The sequence below is a fragment of the Lissotriton vulgaris genome, chromosome 6 (genome assembly GCF_964263255.1).
Source record: "Lissotriton vulgaris chromosome 6, aLisVul1.2, whole genome shotgun sequence".
NCBI classification, from domain to species: domain Eukaryota; kingdom Metazoa; phylum Chordata; class Amphibia; order Caudata; family Salamandridae; genus Lissotriton; species Lissotriton vulgaris.
The window spans coordinates 1251519876-1251532377 of NC_141694.1; the positions used below are offsets into that span (position 1 = coordinate 1251519876).

The following is a 12502-nucleotide window of genomic DNA, read 5'->3' on the forward strand; positions in this document are numbered from 1 at the left end:
TCAGCTGGGCTAGCAGTTTGGGATGTTGATGTTGGACCCCGAGAAGGACTTTGACTGGGTAACTTGGGGAGGCTTATGGGCCACAATGTCATCAACAGGTCTCGGTCAAAGGTTTATCTTGGCGGTACAGAAGCTGTATAGGAGCCTAATAGCTGCAGTTAAACTTAATGGTCATTCCTCATCTCATTTTTCTGTTTAAAGGGGTACACTACAGGGTTGTCCGCTATCAACTTTATTGTTTGCCCTTTATATTAAGCCTTTTATTAATTACTTACTGTTTAATGCGGATATATCGCCGGTTCCTTTTAATGGGCTTGATTTAAAACTAACCGCATATGTGGATGATATCGCTATTTTTTCTATTAATCTAGCAACTGCTTTGGTTGCAATTACACAAGAGGCTCAGCGATACGGTTCTTTTTCCGGCTATAAATTAAACCTAAACAAGAAGAAGACGATTTTGAATTTTCAACTTGAAATGCCTCCAGCAGCATTCAGGGGTTACAAGACTGGCAATTTATTTGGGAGTCTGCCTCTGAAGTCAAGTTGACGATGTTATTGCACTAAACTATGAATCACTGCTGAAGAAGGTGGTGGCAAAACTGATGTTGGCACTGGCTTCCTCTTAGTATATATGGGAGGTGTAATGTTGTTAAAATGAATGTTCTCCCGAAGTTTTTGTATTTTTTCCGTACGATTCCATTAAGGGTACCTCCGACTTTTTCAAAGCATTTAGATAGAGCCATTGGCAGTTTTATCTGGGGTTACTGGCGTGCAGGGAGAGCTATTCGATATATAAAATGATCTTACAAGCAAGGCGTTTTAAACTGTATTTTTGGGCTGCATTTACGGTAGAATACAGAGCTTACTTAAAGGACCTGAAACTAGCACTAATTGGCTTTCATACCAGTTGGCTTGTGGACCTAGCACCAGGTTTTTATTGTATAAGACATCTGACCCCAATTATTATAAGCAGGTTCGATTCAAGGTAGTCAGGGACATCACCAGGATATGGCATGAAATCTGTACGGTATACACACTACCAGACATACATGTATATACTGCATTATGGGGAAATCACATGCTGCCTAATATATTTCACGACTGCGTTTGGAAAGAATGGCAATGTAAGGGCGTTGCACAGCTTGGTTATTTATATGATGGACAGGGATTCCGATCTTTTTTATCTCTGAAAGAAGAATTTGGGCTGTTACAGACTCATTTTTACTGCAAGTAAGGGATTATTTAATTCGTGGCGGGGTCTATTAGAGTTATCTAATCCCTCTGAGGTTTTGTCTGTATTTTTTCGTACTAGAGGTTGAGGAACTATTGGCAAAACCAGAATCAGAAACTTATATCAGCTGTCAGTGATGACGGTATACAGATAGCGGCTAAACTAAGTTGGATTTTACACTGTAACATAACTAAAGAGGAAGTACAGAAATCTCTGGAAATTATAGACTCTGCAGTAAAGTCAGTTAACTTGAAACTTCAGCAATATAGATCTATATTCATGCTTTTTTACACCCCAGAGTGAATTTCTAAATGGGCCAATAATCAAACAGCAGCCAAATCATATTGTCCGAAGTGTCAAGAATATGCTGCAGATTTACACCATAAGTTTATTACCTGTCCAATGCTGAAAGCATTTTGGTCCAATATAAGCCTTGCCCTTGCAACATGGGTTGGCTATGACAATCCGGTTTCAGCGAAGGAGATGGTATTGGGAGTATTTTCAGAGCCGGGCTGTCTCACGAAACCTTTTGCATCAATCATTTCGGCCTGCGCCTGCTAATGTATCGCTCGATCTTGGATTCAAAGTGGGAGCCCAAATATTAATGAATTTTGGGTCTTACTAAGGGAAATTTATGAAATGGAGATAGCGTTAGCCAAAGCTAGAGGTCCCCGGTCCTGGTGAAAATTTAAAAGGGTGTGGTCTAGTCTTCAACGGGATTAAGGATTTAAAATATTACTTTCATAAATGTCTTCCTTTAGTTTATAGGTGTGGAGCTTGTAAATGGATATGTCCATAACTTTGATTTGTTTCTTGTGCTCTTATGTGCTCAGCTAATGATCACCGACATTTGGTTTTTGAATTTTTTCGTCTTTCTCAATGTAACGTATTTATGCTTGTGGCTATAAAATTAAAAAAGAGCTCTATTGTTTTTAGAGACCAGCTCTGAACTATCACTTCTGCATTAAGCGACTTTACTTTCAATTTGTTAGTAATGGTGGCCATATTTAACCACAAGTCGAACACTGAGACTGGTAAATGTTACGTTTGCTAATGTTTCTTCGCTTTTGCTATTCAATTGGCACCTGGCTTTCCATGTTCCCCAATTTCATTTAGGGCCAATTGTCTCACCCATTTGACTCTCAGAGGAACTGCTCCAAAATTCAAATCATAGCCTTATTTCCTTATACTTTACTTAGAGCCCTCCAATCAACATTACTAGCCATACTGTGTGTGCCCAGACATCGCAAAACCAGATAAGGCAGCCATGCTTTTTTTTCTGTCCTAGCCCCTTTTTTATACAATTCACTCCCTTGTGAGAAAGGCAAAATTCCCTTATGCCTAAAAGAACTCAAAACCCTGCTCTCCAGCCACAGAACTTAATTCTCATTCCCTGACATAATCCTCTTTGCCAAGGGATCTCCTTAGTGATATTTTTACAACAGCCTAATAATATTACATACCATAAAAGGGACTGCAGAGTCATAGAGTTGGACCTTTTAGTAACTAGTGGGATGCTTAACTGATTGTAAAAGATGGGACCTGAGTGCCCATCCTTTTACCCAGTTGGTACACTGAACAATATTTACCAAAAATCCTTGAGTCATCAAGTGGGGTGCCATGTCAAGAGTTGGGGTTGAGAGGATCCTGTACTTGCAGCTCCAAGAGATAGCATTGGTCCATGTATATGCCTCCATGCATATTTACTTCTTTGTGAGTGGCCCAGTGCTTAAAGTGTGCAGATCAGGAAGTATGAAGCCCTGCAGTGGAATGCATGCATAGCCATAGGCCTCAGTGCCTGCTCAATTATGAAAAATGGGAAGCAGGAACTACTCTAAGAATATCTAAACGACTCAATGTTGACCTACGTTCTTCTTGGCCTGAGCGGCTGCAGCCATGGTCCCTTTTGCCTGAGTCCGGAGGATCCAAGGTGTGTTTCTCTCTGTTTATTCCAAAGGAAATTTCAAAACTGCCATCATTATTACCTGCAAGGTAGAAATGTTTAACTTCACATTAGCTAGCACCACGTATGAACTTTACTTTTTTATGTATGAAACATTTTGTTTATTTAATTTCTATTTAGTACATATTGCTTATAAAAGCACAGGCAAGGCATTGAACTTCCAGACTTTGTCTTAACAGATTCTTAAAGTTACCTCCTTCTCGCCATTCGTCATGCATGCAAATTCCTACAAACTCCTTAGAATGCCTGCTATACTGTCATCATCTGTGTGACAGCATGCATATAGTGGTGAATAGAGCAAATACATGATAGCAAAATTACATTGGGGGCAAAAACCCTACCATACAGCCTCAATTGGCATGCGAGTAAATCTGTCATAAGATCAATGAACCTAAGTCGCCAAATAGTCTAATAAAATATTTACAATTCATTCCGATTTCCTTGCTAATTCTGGAATTTTTCTCATTCAAAACAATGAACCTGGATCAAGTTCTGCAGGCCACAAGTACAATCAATGTAACAATAAACAACAGGAGAAAAACAATTTACTCAGATGAGACCTAGGTGAGAGTAATAGCATACGACAATGTCTCAACAGGTATAACTATTGCAATAGTTTGTACAAAGTAAATTAATTACCTAGAAAAGGAAGAGAAAAACACCAAGGGTTGACTATCACAGTCTGTATTCATTGACATGCATATGAATAAGTTTGGGCAGCAATAATATAATTACGTTATGTATGTGTAATCGATATAAAGTGCACACATAGTGCTCGTGAAAAAAGTGAAAGGTGCATGTGAGCCACGTGACAAAGTGAAAATAAACAGCAAGGTAGCGTTACTTGAAATGGTACAAAACATGAAAACTGGATGGTTTAATTTTACAGAAGCATGTTAAGTGCCAGAAGCCATAATTACACTGGATTATGTCAACAGTGTTTCGACCTGTATTATGTCAGGTCATCATCAGGACAGAGATGCACAAATCACTTTTTAGTGCTGTTTGAAAAGGAAAAGGGGAGAAGAAAATAAATTGTGAACAAGGCTGAAGTGAATGTTAAAACTAGAGGGAGAAATCAAAGAACTAAGCGAATAGCTATCTGGGCGCCGCCGATAAGCCTGTATAGGGGAAAAACACAAGACAAGGCGTATGTTAATGACTCATTTGGAAGAGGCTAAGAGGGGCAATTCAGCTTAAATATGTTAAAGGAGAGCAAAAACATTTTATAGAACCTTTAATACAAATGTTTTTAAATTGTAAAACATGCCTGTATGTATTGGAAAGAAACATACACATGATTGGGAAGACATCACCTAATCAATGGCCTAAAGAAAGGGAGGTTCCAGCAGATACCTATTTACAGCTACATAAGACTCAATTTGTACTGATAGTGAATTCTGGAAGAGCACATCACCATAACACTTGCTAATATATAACTCCTTGAATCCCAATTCCTGGACAATACAAACAGAAATCTGGCACTGAGATTAGGAGTAGGGAGGAAGGTTCACAATACAAGTTCCACTGTAGTGCTGTAAGTTGATGTGATGTGCTCGCGCTTGCAGACTGTGAGCGCATGTGCGCATGTGCGCATGTATAGGTGCGGAGATCTTTATGCACATGTCCCAGTATAGATATTCAAGAAAGAAGCCAACATTGGAGCACATTGCACTTCTCACTTACTTGTCTTATGATCAAAACTTCCTGATTCCAGAGGTTTCACAGCATACAGATGTTCATTTTCTTTAGGTTGCAGTGAGAAGATGGAGGTGGCAATAAGTGGGCCTGTTTGAGGAATGAGCACATTGAAAATCTGAACAACTTCAAAAAACATTACCAAACGTACGCAGGCTGACACCACAGAGAAACGTAAAGCTCACAAAGTTGGCGTGGTAATGATCAGCGTCATCATGTGCAGCATGCAGCAATTGATCTTCATCATATACAATGGTGAACACTGGAAGAAACATGGGGAATAGTAAACTGTGGATGAAATTTTAAATAACTAAAACTGGGATAAGAGAAAAAGCAAGTTGTGGACAGTGAACTGTGTACAAGCTTGAATGTCTAGAGGGAAACATCTATTACAACGCCGGCATTGCAACATAGTGCCTTTACAACGCAGTCAATACACGACTGTGTTGTTACCACAAGTTCCATTGCAACGCAAGTCATTTCAACGACTTGCTTCAGGGAATGCGGTGTTGTATTTTAAGTCCAACACCTTCCCTACTGATACACCGACGGCTGGTGTTGGAATAGTAATTTAAACTATTCCAAAGTCCAGTGCTTCCCTAAAGCAAATCGCTGTAATGACTTGCGTTGAAATGGAACTCGTGGTAAAGACACAGTTGTGGTATTGATTGTGGTGTTAAGCCACGCATGGTTTTGGCATGCGTGGTAACATGTGCTATTCATATCTAGATTACAATAAGCATTGATTGCAAAACCCAAGGTCACGGTGGAACCTTCCAGAGACTGAGAAATTCAAAATAAAATGGATGTGGGATTTTTCGTATATCCAGATGCAAGTAAGTAACTAAGTGAACAGATGGACTTTAACTGTAGTGATAAGATTCAGAAAGCATATTCGAGCTTTTCATTTATATACTGATGAAAGCAGACGTCATTAAAACAATTAATGACAGGGATGAAATTTGAAAATAGAACTCAAAAGGGCCTAGCAACAAACAGAGCAAAGGTATAAAGTGCTAATTCGGGGATTGGCACAAGTGGTAGTAACAGACTTGAGTACAAGGATGGAGTTTGAAAATATGGATCTTGGCCGACTTCTTTCTGAAACAGCCAAACTATGATGCCACAAAGATAATGAAGCTGCTCAGGTATTAATGAGTGTCCTGTGAGTTATGCCAAGTTCATGCCCCCTTTATTCCACTGTGCACTGCGTTGGTATCCTGATCCAAGGTAGAGCTGTTCTGTGACTGCACAGAGAAGGGATAAGGAAAATATATCACGCAGAGGAGGTGCATAGATGTCCTAGGTTATCTTTGTAATATCCGCCTTCCTTTTCAGGTCTGGCTTGACTGCATTGACTCAAAGTCGTGGGAACCATGTGCAAAATTAAAAAATGCATTTTTAATGTGACATGAAGCGCACATATACCCCTAGCGCATATGTGCACTGTTAGACCTAGGGTATCCTAGACTACATAGGGTAGCCTGGCACAGTAGTGGACACAGCTAAACTCAAGGCGTTGGTTAAGTGCTTACAAAACCCACTCACAGTAACTCAGTGATTAACCACTAAAATAAAAGACACAACACCAATCTTAGGAAAATACCAGTACCTTTTATAAAAATAATATACTTTCCTGTTCTTGTTTTAAATAAAAACAGTACACAAATAATTTACACAGTTCTCATAGCTCTCAAGTCACATCCAATACTTTTCCTAGTCAGTAAATACGAATCAAAGGTACATTACAGTTGGGATTAATTATAGTTAACTCTACCAGTCTACTCCCTCAATCCCTGGTTACAGAAGGGTACATTCACATTATAGATTCAGTGTGCCACTTGCAGAGATGTTAACCTGCTTCAGTAGCTGTGTTCAATAAGACATTGCATCAGACTCCAGAATCACTACTCCTCATGCAATTCTGTAAATAACCTGGGATATACAGCTAGACCTCAGCATTAATTAACTTTGGATTCCGTAGAGTGCTCTTATTCCTCCTCTCTACAGCTGAGAACACTAACCAGAGTAAAGTTATCCCCAGTTACTCAGAACTCCCCAGGGGCCCTCTTCCCTACTCCTTACTTTAGCGTGGGGACGATGCTGTCCCAGTCCCCACGCGTCACCGCTGCCTTAAGGCTCCTTCTGGCTTCAATGCCTCACTTTTTCTTCCTCCCGCCGTACCAGCTGCTTACTTGAGGCTGGGGCGGAGGAACGACGGTGAGCACAACTCCCCCCTTCCTGCTCGCGTCAGCTCCTTTCCGAGGCACTCGAGCTGGGGGGGGGTAAAGACGAAGTCACACACGTCGGCCTCTCTTCTGCTCCTCACCGGGAAGGATTTGCGCCCACTGCGCGGCGGTCAACTCGACGATCCGGAGACGCTCCCTCGGCGCCTCTCCTCAGGGCAGACACTTCCTCACCGGGCATGCGCGGAAGCGCTCGCTCTTCTCCCGCCTCTCCCGGCGGCCGCTCCCAGGAAGGACGATACTCGCCTGGACCTGCTCAGTTCCAGGCCCCTCTTGCCTTCAGGAGCGGACGTGCTCAGGGCATGCGCGGAAGCGCCTCTGTACTCTCCAAGCCTTGGGGTGTGATACTGACGCGGCCGGTGCCCCCGGGGTCCCGCAGACGATCGGAGCAGCGCCGCCGCTCTCACCCAGTCACTTCCCTCACCGGCTCCAGGAGAAGTATGTTCTCGAGCGACGCCCTCGCTCCCCAGGACGTTATGGCTCCACAGACACACGTCTTCACCAGAACACTTCAAGGAACTTCAGCCACGTCACGGGGCTCACAGCTGTTCTTCAACGCTGGTAGGTGCAGCGCTGGGAATTGGAAGTTAGGGAAATCCTCTAATAAGAGCGACCTGTCAGGATTCGTTGGGGCTCAGATTTAGAAGGGTCTTCCTTCACACGTAGCTTATTTTCATTCTCAGCAGTTGATGTTTGGGGAGGGATTGGTCAGAGGCTGAAGGGGGAACGTCTCTCTGTAGTGACTGTCTGCCTCAAAGACAAACTAGCTGCTCCCAGTGCGTCCACCTCCTCTCACCACTGCCTCACTCCTCCACTCTTGGGTCAGCACAAAATGGCTGCTGGTCACTGGCCTTTTATAGGGTGGCCTGAGACCTGCAGAAGTCACTAGCTGGTTCTGGAAAGTTCCTCATGTTAGCCTATGGGCCTGTTCTCCAGTAGTGTCCGTTATGGCAGTTGGTGGACACCATTTTAGGTTTCTGGATGTCCCTAGATTTTCAAGGGGCTTGACTAGGCCTCACAGGTTATGAGGGAAAAATGGCGTCATAGCCAAGGAACACCTAGCCCCCTGACAGCACTGAAAAATTCCTGGTGGTTATATAAAAATAAAAATAGAAACTCTGGGAGGCTAAGGGGGACAAAAATAAATAATGATGGTTAGAACATCCCCAGAAGCAGACAGGTCTAACATGCACTTACATGTGCACTACAAATTTTTGGGTCACCTCCAGGGGAGCCTTGACCCCATACGTACCCTTGGGTTTGGATTTCCAAAACTGCAATTTCCTATTAGGAAATCGCAATTTAGGAAATGCAAACCATTTCCTATTTGGTCAATAGTTGGGAATGCACTAGCATTTCCTATTTGTTATTTCCTGAAAGCGATTCCTACTCTGTAGGAATCTCTATCAGGAAATCGCAAATTTTGCACATACCATTTTGTGTTCCTACGCAATCACTATTTAGGAAATCAAAATAAGGATTCATACATCTGGCCTCAAGTTACCAACCCACATCACCTACTTGAGGGAGCCTTTGGACTGCTGTGTTGTCACAACCTTGAGGGTCAGGCACTGAAAGGGCTTGTTTGGTTTTAAATTTAGTGTGTATGGACACCCAAAGAAACCAGTGATAAATGACCTCATCTGACACAATAACGGCTGCCCTGTAACTCGTGGCAGGCCTTCGACAACTAAAAATAGTCCTTGCAGCTAGCTATTAGTCTATATCATGAACTCACCCATACATTCTGAGCATTACTCTTATTCATTCTGCTAGTGATCACAATAATTATCCTGTAAAAAATAGTGAAAATTATATTTAAAACTTCATGAAGGAAATTATTTATGTTGAAAAGTTTGCACTATACGTTATGATTAATTGAAAAAATCGTTTTTATTATTAATATATTGAAATTTTCAGTCAATTTTGTAATACACCATTATTTTATTTCATGGTGTTGCAATGTGGAACTGAAGGAAAGAAAGGGGGAGCTACAAGTAAGCAAAACATGCATGTCAAATTGCCATACCTTGTATACCGTATGTACGTTACTGCATGACCAATTTGAATTGGCAAACTGTAGTGTGCTTTCATGTAGGCAATAACTGAGGGAACACACGAATTACTACTACTGTATGCCATTGTTTTTGAAAAAGTTTATTTTCATTCTCAAACACAGACAGAGTGGTTTCACCAAAGTAAAAGAGAGCGAGCGCTAAATCCATTTGAGTATGGCTATTGTAGTCTGTGTAATAAAAGTATGGCAAACATAATTTGTAGTTAGTATTTAGTCTGTACAAGATTAGATTATTAAACTAAAGCTTACTGTATCCCTACTGCACAACTATGTGGGCGTTGACGGTCAATGAACAGCACCCCCAAAATAACCATACTGGCGTTTAGAAGAGACTAAGCAATAAACGGGCCTTTAAATTTTGTCTTTATCTTGTTTTGCTGTGCATTCAAAGACAGAGGTCAAATGTTAGGCTCTGTCTCCCAGGCAGCTTAGTGTTTAGTTTTCTTTCTCCACTGCAAGGTGAGAGGATATATGTGACAATCTAGCCGGGATGGGAATGTAAAAGGGCTGTAGGGTGTTATATTTTTTCTACCACACAACAAACTTTAAGTACCTGTAAATTAATTGTACAAATATTTCAGAATTAGGAAAGCACAAATGAAGCACTCTACACTACTTCACTCAACGACACTTTATGACATTGTACGCCACTTTATGCCACTGTACTCTGTGACACTCTGCTCTACTCTGTGCCATGCTACACCCCCTCTGTCTGTGCCAATTCACTCTACACCACTTTATGCCTCTCCACTCTACAACACTCTTTTCTACTCAACTTTACAACACTGAACTACGTTACAGTCTATGACACTCTACTACACTACACTCTATGCTATTCCATTGCATGGCACACTATTCCACTTTACACCACTCCACTCTACCTTATGACACTTCTCTCCTCTCTAAGTCACTCTCCTACACTCTACGCCATTCTGCTGCACAACCTCTACTTCAATCTACAACACCCCACTCTCCTCAACACCACTGTTAGCCCTGCTTAACAGCAGCAACGCTGGTATAGAACAAGGCTAAAACACATTGGCAAACCCAATAGCTCTTGCACAGGTGAGACCAATGGGCTTTGCCAATTCTTGTTTCTAGACGTCAACCAAAACTTTAAAATCTTTGAGGGATATGCACTAAAGACTGATCTAAATGTGGCTGTAGTGGTAGAAGTTGAGGCACTACATCTCAAACTGGGTTTGTGTTCTCTGGCCCTATTAAATGAGAAGGCCTGTATAAACTTTCTAGCGTCATTAACTGGACAAGTTCATTGGCTTCAGTTTATCAAATGGACTTGTGCAAAAGTAAAACAAGTTTTGTCCTTCAGACAGAAATTTAAAATTTTCGTTTTTAAAGTATTGCCAGCATTTTGATCCAAAGGCAATTTTAAAGGGTCAGAAGTTGACAACACTGGACAGTCAGTTGGAGGAGAATGCCTTTAATATGTTGTTTATCGCAGACATACAATATATTAAGAATAAAAAATCTCTGACGTATTCATACTATGCTTGTACGTTCATTGTATAATGCAATGCAGATAAAATATCAGAGACCGTTCTTTACTTAAGACACAAAACTCACTGCTACATCTGATTTGGAATATCTTTTGGAATTACAGTCTAGTAAGGTCGCTATTTCCGACTTACTATTTTTGAATTTATATAAGAAGATTTTAATAAATTTTTAGTTTTTAACATTTGATCAGCATCAACTCTACTACAATTCAGAAAAAACTGAAGACACACATCTTTACGAAGAACTACACCTTACCCAACACTTTAATCTTGCCATTACCAAAATAATTCTATTTATCCGGGTGCATGCACCCTGTTCAGCAATCCATTGTCTCCAGGTGTGTTCTCCCTCTACTAATACCAGCATATACCTACTTACATAACAATATTGTTTGTAATCTGTGTTACTATTTTTTAAATGCAGTGATTTTAAGTACTTTTATTGTTGTTAATGTGTGTACAACGTTTTTTGTTCAAATTTTAATCTGTGCATTGTAGTGTTTTGATCATATGGAAAGAAACATCTAAATAATCGAATTTTCACTAACACTGCTTTTAGTTTGTATGAGTACAAGTGTTGGGGGTGGGGGGGGGGGGGACGGGCTAGCGCCCGCAGGAGATGGCGGTGTTTCTGTGACTCTCCCGGGAAGCTGCTGCGAAGGAGGGCATGACGTGACTCCTACCTGTGGCTGAGATGCCAAAAATGCGGGTCTGGTTGAGGGAAGGACTGTAGTGTCGGAGCGACACCTTGGCTGGAGCTTACGAGGCCAGAAAGGTCTACTTTTACACTCCAAGTGTACAACGGAGCCTGGCGAGGTTGCGGCCATTTCCTGGACCCCGCTGACGGAGCCTTGCTCCTAGCGGTTATCCGGGTTGCTTACGCTCACTGCGAGCAGCGTCTTCTGGTTTACCTCCCTCCTGCCCAAGTGCTCTAATGCCTTCATTTCTGTGGACAAATTAATTAACTTTGTATGCGTAGCTTTTTCAATGCCCTAACACGCATTTGGTTTGCCTATGAGGTTCTGAAACTGGGATGGTGCAGTGAGCTAAAAAACGGTGTTGGATCTAGCCCTGATCTCTTGACTGGGTGAGAGTATTCTGCTTAATTCAGAGACTCTGTCCCTCACCACCCCTTGTTGTAAATATTTTTGTCCACCCTAAGCGTGGAAGGGTATACTCAGATGTGAGTCCCTTGCTCATTGCACCATCAGGATTCAAGCAAGCCGGGCCGAAGACGGCTGAAATGCCAGAAACCGGTCCCCGGTAGCTTGTTTCCTTCCCAGTGTAAGAATTGGCTTTTGTAGTTTGGTTTGCCCTGTTCCCATCATGCACTGGGACAGGAACAGACTAATTTGCATACAGCCAGGTTCTGAAACTGGGATGGTGCAGTGAGCTAAAAAACGGTGTTGGATCTAGCCCTGATCTCTTGACTGGGTGAGAGTATTCTGCTTAATTCAGAGACTCTGTCCCTCACCAGCCCTTGTTGTAAATATTTTTGTCCACCCTAAGCGTGGAAGGGTATACTCAGATGTGAGTCCCTTGCTCATTGCACCATCAGGATTCAAGCAAGCCGGGCCGAAGACGGCTGAAATGCCAGAAACCGGTCCCCGGTAGCTTGTTTCCTTCCCAGTGTAAGAATTGGCTTTTGTAGTTTGGTTTGCCCTGTTCCCATCATGCACTGGGACAGGAACAGACTAATTTGCATACAGCCAGGTTCTGAAACTGGGATGGTGCAGTGAGCTAAAAAACGGTGTTGGATCTAGCCCT

General features: G+C 41.9%; 1 protein-coding gene across 4 annotated transcripts in view; it reads right to left on the minus strand.

Moving 5' to 3' along the window:
• Positions 1–12502, minus strand: part of LOC147708704 (uncharacterized) — a 138226-nt gene that overhangs the window by 58774 nt on the left and 66950 nt on the right. For all 4 annotated transcript variants that reach the window (XM_086927352.1, XM_086927351.1, XM_086927354.1 and 1 more), the window contains 2 exons: positions 4884–4985; positions 3103–3219 (listed from right to left, as the gene is read on the minus strand). In XM_086927352.1, coding sequence (XP_086783478.1) covers positions 3103–3219; positions 4884–4985 — 219 coding nt within the window. The remainder of the gene's footprint in view (positions 1–3102; positions 3220–4883; positions 4986–12502) is intronic.